The sequence below is a fragment of the Coregonus clupeaformis genome, chromosome 18 (assembly GCF_020615455.1).
Source record: "Coregonus clupeaformis isolate EN_2021a chromosome 18, ASM2061545v1, whole genome shotgun sequence".
Lineage (NCBI taxonomy): Eukaryota > Metazoa > Chordata > Actinopteri > Salmoniformes > Salmonidae > Coregonus > Coregonus clupeaformis.
Genome location: NC_059209.1, coordinates 39553340 through 39568867, shown reverse-complemented (window position 1 = coordinate 39568867; position 15528 = coordinate 39553340). Strand labels below are relative to the sequence as shown.

Sequence of the window (15528 nt, the reverse complement as noted above, 5' to 3'; positions counted from 1 at the left end):
CGTAAGTGACATTGCCAAATGTGTTTTTCTACAGGGTCCCGATGGTCCACCAGGAAAACTAGGCTTCTCAGGGGAGATGGTATGTAGTACAAGCAGTTTTAAGATCGTTATGTTTTTAATAACAGCTTTTGCTCATACCCTCCCACTCTTCCCAGTTATAGGCTGTGTCCAACTCATGGGCCTTTGGGGATAGGCTTTCCTACCTTACATGTTTACTTTGCCATGCCTGGTAATGAATAATATAGTACGATGAGACTATGGGCGTTTCTCAAAATGCATACTACCTACTTCCTGCTCTGAGCACCAAATTGGAGCACGGGAGTGTCGGAGTGGAGTCCAAATCAAAGTATGCAAAACGGAGCACGGTGGGCACTTCTCGAATGCGTACTCCGTTTGTACATCGATGCAAGCTTCAACGGAAAGTATGCACCGAAATATTATGTGCTTATTATTTTTACACCCTTTTTCTTTCTGTGTTATTTTGCACCAGGGAAAGATTGGGGAGCCTGGGGAAGCTGGGCCTAAAGGATTTCCAGTAAGTGATTGGGCTAACAGAGTGCTCTTTTAGGTTAGTCATGACTAGGGTGGACACCTGTTGGCGGAAACCATTAGCAATTGGAAAAGAGAGGCTTGTGTGTAACATGTTAGACATTACACTTATATATGAATGTGAGAGTAATGTATTGGTGTAACGAAACCAACTAGCCTAGGGGTGGGATGTACTGTATATAGTAGAAAATGGACGTGCCCTAAGCACTAAACTATCTCCATTCCTTACAATGGGTTTGTAATATTCCAGGGTCGCAAAGGACCCTCAGGAGCTCCAGGTGCCAAAGGAATAGCAGGAGAGCCGGTAAGTCCTTTTATCTCTAAAAGTTTCAAATCCCAAATCAAATCAAAGTTTATTGGTCGCGTACACAGTTTAGCAGGTGTTATAGTGGTGCACCGAAATGCTTATGTTACTAGCTCCTAACAATGCAGTCAAATGTCAAACAATTAAAATGTTTTAAAAATAAATGAAAAAAAGGCAAGAAATCAAGAACGGCAGGACGAATCCAATTAACAACCCAAATAGCACTGTAGCAGTATCAAAATGCAATCTATACATATGTACACCGGGGGAATTTACATAAGATATACTAGGAATGGTATGTAAAGCAGTAGATATATTAGAGTGAGCTATGTCAAGAATCCAGTATATAAATAAATATGCAGTGTATAAACAGTGTAACTAAACTACAATGTACAGTAGTAGAAATATCAGAATAAGCTATGTCGGGGATTCAGTATTTAAATACACCGTGTGAAACGGGAAGTGACCAGTGGTTCAATGTCTCTATAACATGGGACAGCAGTGTTGGCTGTGAGTGTGTGTGTGTGATAGCTTGTGTCGTGTGAGTGAGTGTGCATCACCTGGTAGACGGCTAGTGATGGCTGTCTGATGGCCTGGTAATAGATTCCGTTTTTTAGTCTCTCGGTCTTGGCTTTGATGCACCTGTATTGTCTCCGTCTGTCGGATGGTAGCCGAGTGAACAGTCCGTTGCTCGGGTGACTGAGGTCCTTGATGATCTTCTTGGCCTTCCCTTGACACCGGGTGCTATAGATGTCCTGGAGGGCAGGCAGCATGGGCCGGTGATGCGTTGGGCTGTCCACACCACCCTCTGGAGAGCGGTTGAGGGTGGAGCAGTTGCCGTACCAGGTGGTGATGCAGCCCGACAGAATGCTCTCAATGGTGCATCTGTAGAAGTTTGTGAGGGTCTAAGGCAGGGGTGGGCAAACGTACAAAATCAGCAGGGGATCAAATACTTTTTTCCCTCACTGTAATCCTTGCCTACGCCAGTCACGGTTATCTGAGTCTTAATGTGAACGATGGGTCTGGTCACCTCTCTTGGTAAGGGCATCAAAGTCTGGTGTCATCTTTGATGTAGAGATTCTCAGAACAGCTGACAGGTGGTCATTTGTTAAATGACCATTGTAGGCGCCATCTTGTTGTTTTACCCTGCCAGCCCTAACTGTCTCCGGCCCAGGCAGGGATATGAGTGTTATTTCCTATATTTAAATTCCTGTAGAGCTCAACACTTAATGCCACATCAGGTTTGCATGATATTTCACCTTCAAGCCAGGAAGCTGTCTGATTTCATTACTATTCCTAACTCTGTTTACCATAAGATCTCCATACACCGTTCCTTGGGCTTCACTCTCTGTCTCTGGGTTTGGCCTACTACTCTGTCCAGTCGGTGCTGGGTACTCCTTCTGCCTAGTGTTAGGATCTGTCAAGCTTGAAATCAGGGTTTTTTGGACCCAACCAACATCTTAGAGAGGAGGTGACTAGGGGCAGTTTGCCTAAATAACTGCATCTCCACGCATTGGACAGACTTAAGTGTGCACTTGTCTTTACAGTACATCTTCATTCCGACACCTGAAATGGTGCAGCATCTCCTTGAGCAGCCCAGGGAAGCCTAAACCTGCATCCTGCATTATGTAACTGGGAGAGAGAGGGAGAAAGAGAAAGGGGGAAGAGAAAAAGACAGAGAGAGAAAATAATACGGAGAGAGACAGAGAGGACAGTAAGATGAGATGATTTACTCTGAGCTTCCTGCAGACAGCTCTATGTGAGTATTGGATAGTTTCCACCACATACAGAAGCTTTGGCTCTGTGTTCTAAGACTCCAGGAGAGGGACTGGATCTCAATCTCAAGACCAGATTAATTTATCTCCACCATCCACATGTATATCCTCAACGTCTTTTTCAAACTCTATTCTTGCTGCCTTTTTTTCACTCACATTTGCTTTTTTTATCCGCACTGTACTTATTTAGTTTTACCAGTGTAGTTACTAGGATATAAAGGGCTTCGTAGGCTCTTGGTCATCACATCATACCATGGCTCTGTCTTATCACCATAGGGACTTACTGGGCCACCAGGAACTATGGGTCCACTGGGAGAGATGGGACTGAAGGTGAGTTACACTATTCTAAATGGCGTAGTGTGCTTAGTTCTGGCTCCAGTACCCAATGCCTAGCCCCCGAATTTGATTATCAATGGTAATTGTTCTCTGACAGGGTCCAACTGGAAAGATTGGGGAGTGGGGACTACCAGGCGAACCAGGAGAGAAGGTAAGATTATACTCTTTAATGCTCAACAAGGTACTCACTGTTTGGACCTCAGGAAGAGTAGCTGTTGCCTTGGCAACAGCTAATGGGGATCCTGGTAAAATACTAAATACTTTCAGTGACATATTCACATTTCCAGTAATCACATTTCCATTAATCGATTCAGTCTATGTACGTTGCACACAGTGTATTGAAATGGAAAGCGTCCATTTGTTCATTGTGTTATTGACCTGTGTGACAGGGTGCCCTCGGACCAGCAGGAAACCTCGGAGAGCAGGGCCTTATCGGACAGAGGGTGAGTACCCCAGAGCACACGTCTTCTACCAATGTTTGTGATTCTTGTAAAAATCTAATCTTATTGGTCACATACACATTTTTATTTTATTGTATTATTATTATTATTATTATTATATTATTATTATTATTATATTATTATATTATTATTATTATTATTATTATTATTATTATTATTATTATTATTATTATATTATTATTATTATTATTATTATTATTATTTTTAGCAGATGTTATTGCGGGTGTAGCGAAATGCTTGTGTTCCTAGCTCCAACAGTGCAGTCGTATCTAACAATTCACAACAATAAACACAAATCTAAAATAATGGAATTAAGAAATATATAAATATTAGGACAAGCAATGTCGGAGTGGCATTGACAGTAGAATACAGTATATACATATGAAATGAGTAAAACAGTAGGTAAACATTATTAAAGGGACCAGTGTTCCATAGGTACTTTGGCCTTATTCACTTGTACTGAAACCCCATCTCCTTCAGGGTGAGATGGGGATGGATGGGGACGCCGGACAGAGTGGTCCTGATGGACTCAAGGTAAGATATTAAAAACACTAAGGCAAAGGTCACTGTGATGAATCCTAACTTGTGTTGAAAGTCTTGGACCAGAGTTGACAGTTGACAGTCATTGTCTCATTGACATCAATAGACGATTTGCCAGTTATCTCAAGTTAGGGTATGACTGTTTAACCCCCTAAGGTCGATGTCCACGCCCCCCGTCAGTTTAAACTAAAGATATGTTTTTTTGCATTGGAATGCGTCTCAATCCGCCGCATCCGCCTATGTCGGACTTATGAAATGTAACAGAGCTAGAGCGGTGTGTGTCAGTCCATGAGACATTCAGTGTTTCTTACAGAATCTTCTGTAGCGTCCGAAGAGTTTGGGCTACACACTAATATGACCCATCTGTGGAAAGGTGAGACTCTCACCAACACATACATGTCGGTTTTGCTCTAGGACGCCGACATGCCTCACAAGACTCGTCTGAAGGTCCCCCGGTATCAGATGAATGGAAGTACAGGATATATTGTATGGATACTGTTTAGTGCCAAAAATAAGGGGTTAAATACATGTTTAAAAAAAATATACAAATGTTTCCTGATCTTTCTTATTTCTCTCAGATATAGGACAGACACTTCAGAACAAACTTTGTTTAGATTTTTTTGGGGGGACTATCTGTTGTTCCATGTAGTGAATCTGTTATTCAATGCATTTGTGTGAGCTAATAGCAGTAAGGCCCAAAAACATTTCTCATTAAATCGTTTTTTATATATTTTTGGGATGCTTCAAGGGGTCTTAAAATTCAAAATCAAATAGCAAAATGATCCTTGGTATGACCTTAAAACAATTCCATTAGCTTAGTAGTACCCCCCCCACAAGAGAATGTGATTCTATCGTCATCAGATGTGATCTAAGCCATGCTCATATGGAGTTAATGAACTGTACTATACTGTTAAACTGTAATTCTTTTTGGTCAGACTCAAGTGTTGCATTGTGTAAGATGTTGGCAGTCATACAGTTGGAGCTGCATTCTGTTGACGCTGAGTGAAAATAAACATGGAGCAGGCAGCAGGCCTATTTTGAGCTCTTCCTTCTGGCAGGAGTTGTTATGGAAATACATTGCTGTTCACATGGAACCCAACCCTTCTCCACTTCGGCCTTCAAAGACCTTGTTTGAATATTTTCTACTACCGCCAACATCTGCACCCGTGAAATGTGTGATCAGGTGTAATTGTCTCCTTGGTCCTCTGCTCAGGGTGAGAAGGGTGACATGGGACCGGAAGGGGGTAAAGGAGAGAGGGGTGAAATCGGACTGAAAGGAAAGGAAGGGTCTCCCGGACCTCCTGGCTTAGTGGGAGTGAGGGTGAGTGTCCAAACTTAACCTAACATTCTTAGATTTCCTGTACTTGACTCTCAGGTTTTCATGAATCAGATTGCTGAGTTTCTCACTTCACTTGCTGTTGTTTTAGATGAAATGTTACTCTGCAACATGTAGGCTACTACATGTCAAGGCAAAAAGGATACCAACACACTTTTGTCTCCTGCAAACAGTGATGTTTTATTTTCTTTACTGAGAAAACTGTGGATGAACATTTTGACCATTGCCTTGTCTTCGTCATAGAGGTTTATTGCTGTTAGAATAAACAGCTGTTGACTTCTGACACCAATAACTGTCTTCCAGGGTCAGGAGGGCAAACCTGGCAAGTTTGGTGAAAGAGGAAAACCAGGAGAGAAGGTATGTATGTCAGCTCAGTTCCTCATGAAGTACGCCTCCCTCCATCTGTCACTGTCATTAATTTAATTCACTGAAACCTGTTAGTCGTTTCACCGTACCTGTCTTGGTTTTTAAAGAAAAATGGATGGCTGCTTGTTATTGTATTCAACAAACATTAGGGGCCAATGGCCTCTAGAGCCACTATATTGAAAGTGGACATTCAAAATGGAGAGTTGAGATGACACAGTAAAACTATCCACACACAACTTGTCAGTGACTGAAAGTCGACCTTGCTCATTTTGCATGCCTTCTCTAGGGCAGCAAGGGTCACATGGGTCACCTGGGAGAGACTGGGCCAATCGGTGAACAAGGAGAAGCGGGATTTGTTGGGCCGAAGGGATCGAGAGGAACCATTGGACCAGTGGTAAGGCTCTGTGGATTTATTCAGCGTTTTTCGGCTGATGTGTTGGTTGCCTAGTGTGCTAGGTCGTAAAGACTGAACATCTGATGTTCACAGGGTGCACCAGGGAGAATGGGCCAGCAAGGTGAAACAGGCATCACAGGATACGAGGTAAAAGCTACCCTTTACTACATACAATATCCTTCACTCAATATCAACGCAATATGATTCTAGATCAATTAAAATATAGCCAGATGATCGATCGATGAAGAGTTATAAAGCGTTGCCACCTAGGACATTATCAAACAAAATCTACCGTATCTAAATTGCTGCCTTTAGTGAGTATTGTTTACCTAATGACACATACCATTGAATGGCTCCAAGAGGATAGCTATCGTCGTTGCCCTGTGTGATGAATAACACTGTCTCTATTGTCCTCCTCTGTGGTTGTAGGGCCACACAGGACGGCAGGGCCCACTGGGACCTCCTGGACCAAAAGGTGAAAAGGTACACTTCCCACAGTCCTGTCTGTGTCTAATAGCTCTCCCTTTGTGAGCGTCTGGACGTGTGTGTCTGGACTAATGATCTGTGGAGGTATAGTGGTGACAGCCCTAGCACTGTCCGTCTCTCTCTGTCCTTTAGTCAATCCATGTAATATATAATACTAATTATTATTATTATATTATTATATTATTATATTATATTATATTATTATTATTTAATGTATGCGATTTAGCAGACGCTTTTATCCAAAGCGACTTACAGTCATGGAGAAACTCTGGGCCCTAGAGATAGGCTATTACTGGGCCCTAGAGATAGGCTATTACTGGGCCATAGAGATAGGCTATTACTGGGCCATAGAGATAGGCTATTACTGGGCCATAGAGATAGGCTATTACTGGGCCATAGAGATAGGCTATTACTGGGCCATAGAGATAGGCTATTACTGGGCCATAGAGATAGGCTATTACTGGGCCATAGAGATAGGCTATTACTGGGCCATAGAGATAGGCTATTACTGGGCCCTAGAGATAGGCTATTACTGGGCCATAGAGATAGGCTATTACTGGGCCATAGAGATAGGCTATTACAGGGCCATAGAGATAGGCTATTACTGGGCCATAGAGATAGGCTATTACTGGGCCATAGAGATAGGCTATTACTGGGCCATAGAGATAGGCTATTACTGGGCCATAGAGATAGGCTATTACTGGGCCATAGAGATAGGCTATTACTGGGCCCTAGAGATAGGCTATTACTGGGCCATAGAGATAGGCTATTACAGGGCCATAGAGATAGGCTATTACTGTCAGGAAAAAGTCCTAGCCATATCAATTGGTGTCCAGCCACTGAGAGTGACTGAATTCCACGGCTGTTTCAGTCTGATTATCCCACAAGAAGCGATTAAATATAATTGATCAATGGTATGCACCATGTTACTTCTCATTAACTCTGGAGAAATTTGATCAAACGTAGGTCATTGGCCACAAACTGCTTTCAACTGCTATTGGAATAATCCTAGTCATCATTATTCAGGAGATCAATCATGGTTCAGTTGGATAAATAGAACTTCGATATGAAGTACTCTTTCCTGTTTGCTGGTAAACTCGTAATGTCGACCATACTTACGTTCTAATGAGATCAATATTGTGCCACTACTCATAAATTGTTTAGTTTTGGATCCCTGTTCCACTGTTTCCTCCTGTGTTTAACTGATGTACAGCACATGCACTATGAAATACTACAAGCATTCCACATTATTCACCGGCCCCTGTAAAGTCACTGGAACATTCAACGCAATCTTTTTATTGAAAGCAACCTATTGCCATCATCAATAAAAACTGTAAACATTAATTTAACCTGATTAAAATATATTTTTTTTAAAATTAAATCAGTTTTCCCTGTCTGTTTTCCAGGGTGAACAGGGGGAGGACAGTAAGGTGGAAGGCCCTCCCGGTCCACAAGGTGACAGAGTGAGTTCCTCTCATCATGTAGCCCTCCGTCTGCTGCGTTGTTTGGTGTTGCTTTGCTATAGTAGCTAGGGATCTACAGTACCAGTCAAAAGTTTGGACACAATAATAATAATAGTAAAGACATCAAAACTATGAAATAACACATATGGAATCATGTAGTAACCAAAAAAGTGTTAAACAAATCAAAATATATTTTATATTTGAGATTCTTCAAATAGCCAACCTTTGCCTTGATGACAGCTTTGCACACACACTTGGCATTCTCTCAACCAGCTTCACCTGGAATGCTTTTCCAACAGTCTTGAAGGAGTTCCCACATATGCTGAGCACTTGTTGGCTGCTTTTCCTTTACTCTGCTGTCCGACTCATCCCAAACCATCTCAATTGGGTTGAGGTCGGGGGATTGTGGAGGCCAGGTCATCTGATGCAGCACTTCATCACTCTCCTTCTTGGTAAAATAGTCCTTACACATCCTGGAGGTGTGTTGGGTCATTGTCCAGTTGAAAAACAAATGATAGTCCCACTAAGCCCAAACCAGATGGGATGGCGTATCGCTGCAGAATGCTGTGGTAGCCATGCTGGTTAAGTGTGCCTTGAATTCTAAATAAATCACAAACAGTGTCACCAGCAAAGCACCCCCACGCCATAACACCTTCTCCACCATGCTTTACGGTGGGAACTACACACGTTCACCCACATTGCGTCTCACAAAGACACGGCAGTTGGAACCAAAAATCTCCAATTTGGATCTCCAATTTCCACTGGTCTAATGTCCATTGCTAATGTTTCTTGGCCCAAGTAGGTCTCTTCTTCTTATTGGTGTCCTTTAGTAGTGGTTTCTTTGCTGCAATTCGACCATGAAGGCCTGATTCACACAGTCCCCTCTGAACAGTTGATGTTGAGATGTGTCTATGACTTGAACTCTGTGATGCATTTATTTGGGCTGCATTTTCTGAGGCTGGTAACTCTAATGAACTTATCCTCTGCAGCAGAGGTAACTCTGGGTCTTCCATTCCTGTGGCGGTCCTCATGAGAGCTAGTTTCATCATAGTACTTGATGGTTTTTGCGACTGCACTTGAAGAAACTTTCAAAGTTCTTGAAATATTTCGTATTGACTGTCCGTCATGTCTTAAAGTAATGATGGACTGTCGTTTCTCTTTGTTTATTTGAGCTGTTCTTGCCATAATATGGACTTGGTCTTTTACCAAATAGGTCTATCTTCTGTATACCCCCCCTACCTTGTCACAACACAACTGATTGGCTCAAATGCATTAAGAAGGAAATAAATTCCACAAAATAACTTTTAAGAAGGCACACCTGTTAATTGAAATGCATTCCAAGTGACTACCTCATGAAGCTGGTTGAGAGAATGCCAAGAGTGTGCAAAGCTGCCATCAAGGCAAAGGGTGGATATTTGAAGAATCTCAAATATAAAATATATTTTGATTTCTTTAACACTTTTTTGGTTACTACATGATTCCATATGTGTTATTTCATTGTTTTATGTCTTCACTATTATTCTACAATGTAAAAAATAGTAAAAATATAGAAAAACCCTTGAATCAGTAGGTGTGTCCAAACTTTTGACTGGTAGTGTATATGCTTAATTATTTTTGGTTATCATCTGAAACCAGGGTCCTACCGGAGACAGGGGAGACAGAGGAGAATCAGGGGACCCAGGATACCTAGTGAGTGGATCGTCGATTGTATTGTATACGTTAATGTTGTCTCATTTGGAATACATCCTTCATACATGGAAAGGGCTAACATTAACAAATGTCTATTTCCCAGGGCCAGCCAGGGGTGGATGGATTGAGGGGCAAAGCCGGAGCAACTGGACTGCCTGTGAGTAAAATGTTCTGTTTATGACATGCTGATTCAGTGTTCACTCACACTGATACAAATCAAACCACATTTTATTTGTGACAGTATCCACATTAGAATATCTACCTATTCAAAAGGCAAAACTTGTGATTTGTTTGTTTGATTGTTTCATCTTTTATTCGTTCTTTCATTCATTCTTTTTTTATATATATATATATTGTAGGGACATCCTGGACCAAGGGGAATAGAGGGTCTGAAAGGGTCCAAAGGTGATCAAGTAAGGACAAAATACTTCGACAACGACTGAACTGTAGTATCCAGTTTTACCCACAACACCTGTTTGAACCACTTTGGTACCCCTTTGATTGATTTGAATGTATGGTCACTTTTGCAATGTGGTGATGTCATGTTTAAGCTGATGGTCTTTAACTCTTGATCTACTGCAGGGTCAGAAAGGCAAACGGGGGAAACAAGGCGAGTCTGGGACCAAAGGACCACCGGTGAGTGAGACATCTTGATCTTTTCATTTTAATACCGCATGTCATTTATTGATTGATTGGTTGATTGATTAATTGATTGTGCTAGAATGCAGGATCTCATATGTAACATTATTCTCTATTTTTCTCAGGGTCCCGAGGGTCCACCTGGCCCAAAGGGAGTGGTGGGAAGAGAGGGCCTTGAGGGCCAACCTGGAATGGACGGGCCTCCTGGGAAAGATGGTGACAAAGGAGTGAAGGTGAAGAAGGACATACATCATAACTGTGTATTCTTCTCATTGACTGAAATAAGCAGAGTCTGTTGCTACTGTATGATTGGTCTTCTCTGTTAAGCCTCAGCCATCCTCAAATTGTTTGTGTCCATTCCTTAGGGGGAGCAAGGGGATGATGGAGAGTTAGGTATCATTGGCAAAGCTGGTAACAGCGGTAAAATGGGCGTGCCAGGGCTTCCAGGCGATCAGGGCTCCTTCGGACCCAAGGTGAGAGAGAGAAGAGAGAACATGCTCCAATGAACTGTGACCACCATGGTTATCGAATGATATGTTGTACTAGGTGTGAAGGATGAGAAATAGGTACTTGGAACTGTTGCTCCATCGTAACTTGTTACTCGAGTGTTGAAAGAAATCAACCTTCTCCACACGGTATCACAGGGTGAGAGGGGTCTCTCCGGCCAAACTGGACCTTCAGGGAAAAGAGGCCACATTGGCGGAATGGGAATTCCAGGAAAACAGGGTGACCAGGGGAACAAAGGACAGCCCGTGAGTAACATAGCAACATTGCTAAGTCAGTTTGATTGGTCATCATGACTAGGACATGATGATGAGGTGGATGACAATGACGACGGCGATGATGATAATGAAGATGCTTCCATCTCTCTCCCCAGGGTGACACAGGTGAATCAGGGTACCCAGGGGTTCTCGGGATGTTTGGACCAAAGGTACACTAGACTTCCCTCCATTTTCATCTCACACCTGAGTCACATGATCAAATAACACAGAGCTTTAAACATGGACCATCTATAAAGTTTCCCCTACAAGAATAAAGTTCTAAGCCGCGAGCGTCTGCAAAAAATATGGTTCTAATAAAACAACGGCAAAAAAGCATAACCCATTTTCAGCGGTAAATCAGGGATCTGCTGGAGATTAATAAGAAAGCTTTAAAAGGAATTTAAAGTCTCGAACGATTTGGTAGCGTTTATTGTCTTTCGTCTGAAAGGGATAAATCTGAATTAAAGACTGCTGCATTGGGGCAGAAAATCTATCACGGTCCACAAGAAGTTTAACACACCCATGTGTAATGTCACTTAACACGCCATAACTTCGGTTACTTTATTACCCTCTAGTGATGTTGCTCTGCAGGTGTTGGGCAGTTAAGAAAACTGAGAAGTTACAGGCTTTAATTAACATTTAGGCGGTAATTTAGTGAGTCATATGACTGCCAGTGCTCCAGTTGGAGATTTTCCTAGAGGGTTTCAGTTTGATATACTGTATACGAGGAGTGTTAGGCAGATGAGCCTTGGCTTCATGCTAAAGTGGAGATTGATGTCAGACGTACTGTAGGCTTAACGACTCCTCATCAAGACCTATCGAAGAAAACATTCCAGTGAAAGAGCTGTTAACTGAAGACACTTGGAGTGTTGTGTCTCTTGCTGACGGTGTTGCTTACTGTGCATACTACACACAGCCCACATGGTGCAACCTTTCACTCAGTTGGCCTAAGCTTCTATATGAAGTGATACTGGCCTTATTAACACATTGTATCTTATCAACACATATGTTTGTATCTTCATTAGGGACCTCCAGGAGATCTGGGCCCAGCCGGCATACAGGGACCAAAAGGGCCACATGGTTTGATGGTAAGAGGAGATTAGAAAAAGTGTTATTACATAATTCCCTATGTATTTCCTGGTCAGGTAACGTGGCCTATTTACAGTGCCTTGCAAAAGTATTCATCCCCCTTGGCGTTTTTTCCTATTTTGTTGCATTACAACCTGTAATTTAAATGGATTTTTATTTGGATTTCATGTAATGGACATACACAAAATAGTCCAAATTGGTGAAGTGAAATGAAAAAAATAACTTGTTTCAAAAAATTCTTAAAAATAAATAATGGAAAAGTGGTGCGTGCATATGTATTCACCCCCTTTGCTATGAAGCCTCTAAATAAGATCTGGTGCAACCAATTACCTTCAGAAGTCACATAATTCGTTAAATAAAGTCCACCTGTGTGCAATCTAAGTGTCACATGATCTGTCACATGATCTCAGTATATATACACCTGTTCTGAAAGGCCCCAGAGTCTGCACCACTACTAAGCAAGGGGCACCACCAAGCAAGCGGCACTATGCAGACCAAGGAGCTCTCCAAACAGGTCAGGGACAAAGTTGTGGAGAAGTACAGATCAGGATTGGGTTATTTTAAAAAAATCGGAAACTTTGAACATCTCACGGAGCACCATTAAATCCATTATAAAAAAATGGAAAGAATATGGCACCACAACAAATCTGCCAAGAGAGGGCCGCCCACCAACACTCACGGACCAGGCAAGGAGGGCATTAATCAGAGAGGCAAGAAAGAGACCAAAGATAACCCTGAAGGAGCTGCAAAGCTCCACAGCAGAGATTGGAGTATCTGTCCATAGGACCACTTTAAGCTGTACACTCCACAGAGCTGGGCTTTACGGAAGAGTGGCCAGAAGAAAAAAAACATTGCTTAAAGAAAAAAAGAAGCAAACACGTTTGGTGTTCGCCAAAAGGCATGTGGGAGACTCCCCAAACATATGGAAGAAGGTACTCTGGTCAGATGAGACTAAAATTGAGCTTTTTGGCCATCAAGGAAAACGCTATGTCTGGCGCAATCATAACACCTCTCATCACCCCGAGAATGCCATCCCCACAGTGAAGCATGGTGGTGGTAGCATCATGCTGTGGGGATGTATTTCCATCGGCAGGGACTGGGAATGATGGATGGCGCTAAATACAGTGAAATTCTTGAGGGAAACCTGTTTCAGTCTTCCAGAGATTTGAGACTGGGACGGAGGTTCATCTTCCAGCAGGACAATTACCCTAAGCATACTGCTAAAGCAACACTCGAGTGGTTTAAGGGGAAACATTTAAATGTCTTGGAATGGGGGCGGCAGGTAGCTTAATGGTTAAGAGCGTTGTGCCAGTAACCGAAAGGTCGCTGGTTCTAATCCCCGAGCCGACTAGGTGAAAAATCTGCCAATGTGCCCTTGAGCAAGGCACTTAACCCTAAATGCTCATGTAAGTCGCTCTGGATAAGAGTGTGGTATGACTTAAAGATTGCTGTACACCAGCCGAACCCATCCAACTTGAAGGAGCTGGAGCAGTTTTGCCTTGAAGAATGGGAAAAAATCCCAGTGGCTAGATGTGCTAAGCTTATAGAGACTTGCAGCTGTAATTGCTGCAAAAGGTGGCTCTACAAAGTATTGACTTTGGGGGGGTGAATAGTTATGCACGCTCAAGTTCTGTTTTTTTGTCTTATTTCTTGTTTGTTTCACAAAAAAACATATTTTGCATTTTCAAAGTGGTAGGCATGTTGTGTAAATCAAATGATACAAACCTCCAAAAAATCAATTTTAATTCCAGGTTGTAAGGCAACAAAATAGGAAAAATGCCAAGGGGGGGTGAATATTTTCGCTAGCCACTGTATAGGTTGGAACTTTGGTCAATATTTCATCCTAGGCAGAAACACTGGACATATTAATTTATAATACATATAGTATATGCCATTTAGCAGATGCTTTTATCTATACATTTTCCGTACGGGTGGTCCCGGGAAATCGAACCCACTATCCTGGCATTGCAAACACCATTCTCAACTAACTGAGCAAAAGAGGGCCACCATATTGACAATATATGCCTTGTTAATTCATATAGTGCCTGCCCTCACTAACAATGCTTCTCTTTCTTTCTCTCTCCAGGGTAATGTTGGTGCCACAGGCCCAGTCGGTATCATCGGCCCCAGTGGTAATACAGTATGTACATCATCAAATCTCATACCCCTTATCTGCCAAAGAACATGTTATCCCTCTGTTTTTGGGGGGGCTATGATGGAGTAATTTTTCCTCTCTCTCTCTCTCAGGGTCCCCAAGGTGACAAAGGAAATCGAGGGGATACGGTGCGTGTCCTTATTTTGATGAATCATATCCCTTATACCAGACCTGGGTTCAAATACTATTTGAAATATTTATAATACTTTGAGTATTTGCTCTAGCCTGCCTGCCTGGAATTTCAGATGGGCAGGGATTAGAGTTGTGGGACTATTCTATTGGTCCATTAAGACAGGCAAGCTCAATTAATCACACAAAGTATTTGAAATGATTTCAAATAGTATTTGAACCCAGCTCTGCCTTACACTGAGGCTTAGAGTGATCACAGGACAGGATAGGGTGCTTAGTATGGAAAGCACACTACTTATCACAGGACAGGATAGGGTGCTTAGTATGGAGAGCACACTGCTAAGAAGGGATTCAGCCTCAACCCCTAAAGCACTTTTCATTTCCCTCAGTGCTTCTCTGTTTGTTGTTCCACTCACCATGACAACTAGGAATAAGTTGAGACAGAAAGGCTACTTACTGCTTGATGCTGCTTTACCGTCTGTTGCCAGAGGAGTTTAGATGAAGAGGATCTTGATATTGATAGGTCAAGCTGCAGTATTATGGTCTAGGGGGATGGATTAATCCAATAGTGTTCTTGTTTTGTTTTGTTTTACAAACAGGGGGTGCAAGGACCAAGGGGCCCTCCTGGTCCTCCTGGTCCACCCGGACCCCCAGTAAGCCCTTTCTGTTATTTATGTACAGACTTCGAAAGAGTGGCATCACTCCTTTTTAAGTAAACATTTGTATATACTGTACTATGACTGGACCATGCATTAACCCCCCCCCCCCCTTCTATTTCCTTTGTTTAATAGGGTCTTCCTGGTTCTATGCCATTCGTAAGTCTCCTCTATTTACAACTTGACTTTCTCATCTCATCAAGCGATGGAGAGAAGGAGTGAATGCGGGAGAATGTTTCAGAGTTCATACATGTCTTTTTGTCTTCTCTTGTAGAGAAGGGAGGCTATTGGTGCTGCTTTTCAGCTCATTATTGATTCCCATGCTGCACTGAGGTCAGAGGTGAGTCACTGTGAGATGCATCATTGGTCCCTTGGAAAATAAGCAATGTACCCAGTACAA

General features: G+C 42.3%; 1 protein-coding gene across 2 annotated transcripts in view; it reads left to right on the top strand.

Annotated features, from left to right (window-relative positions):
• The window catches only part of LOC121558076 (collagen alpha-1(XXVII) chain B), a 93844-nt gene that overhangs the window by 74567 nt on the left and 3749 nt on the right, over positions 1-15528 (top strand). The window contains exons 30-56 of one of the 2 annotated variants that reach the window (XM_041871560.2): positions 35-79; positions 491-535; positions 800-853; positions 2905-2958; positions 3062-3115; positions 3354-3407; positions 3861-3959; positions 5179-5286; positions 5605-5658; positions 5954-6061; positions 6155-6208; positions 6491-6544; positions 7954-8010; positions 9646-9699; positions 9803-9856; positions 10059-10112; positions 10282-10335; positions 10464-10571; positions 10704-10811; positions 10983-11090; positions 11216-11269; positions 12125-12187; positions 14275-14328; positions 14436-14471; positions 15072-15125; positions 15264-15287; positions 15403-15468. In XM_041871560.2, the coding sequence (XP_041727494.1) occupies positions 35-79; positions 491-535; positions 800-853; positions 2905-2958; positions 3062-3115; positions 3354-3407; positions 3861-3959; positions 5179-5286; positions 5605-5658; positions 5954-6061; positions 6155-6208; positions 6491-6544; positions 7954-8010; positions 9646-9699; positions 9803-9856; positions 10059-10112; positions 10282-10335; positions 10464-10571; positions 10704-10811; positions 10983-11090; positions 11216-11269; positions 12125-12187; positions 14275-14328; positions 14436-14471; positions 15072-15125; positions 15264-15287; positions 15403-15468 (1731 nt within the window). The remainder of the gene's footprint in view (positions 1-34; positions 80-490; positions 536-799; positions 854-2904; positions 2959-3061; positions 3116-3353; positions 3408-3860; positions 3960-5178; positions 5287-5604; positions 5659-5953; positions 6062-6154; positions 6209-6490; positions 6545-7953; positions 8011-9645; positions 9700-9802; positions 9857-10058; positions 10113-10281; positions 10336-10463; positions 10572-10703; positions 10812-10982; positions 11091-11215; positions 11270-12124; positions 12188-14274; positions 14329-14435; positions 14472-15071; positions 15126-15263; positions 15288-15402; positions 15469-15528) is intronic. The other variant, XM_041871561.2, reaches the window with a different exon arrangement.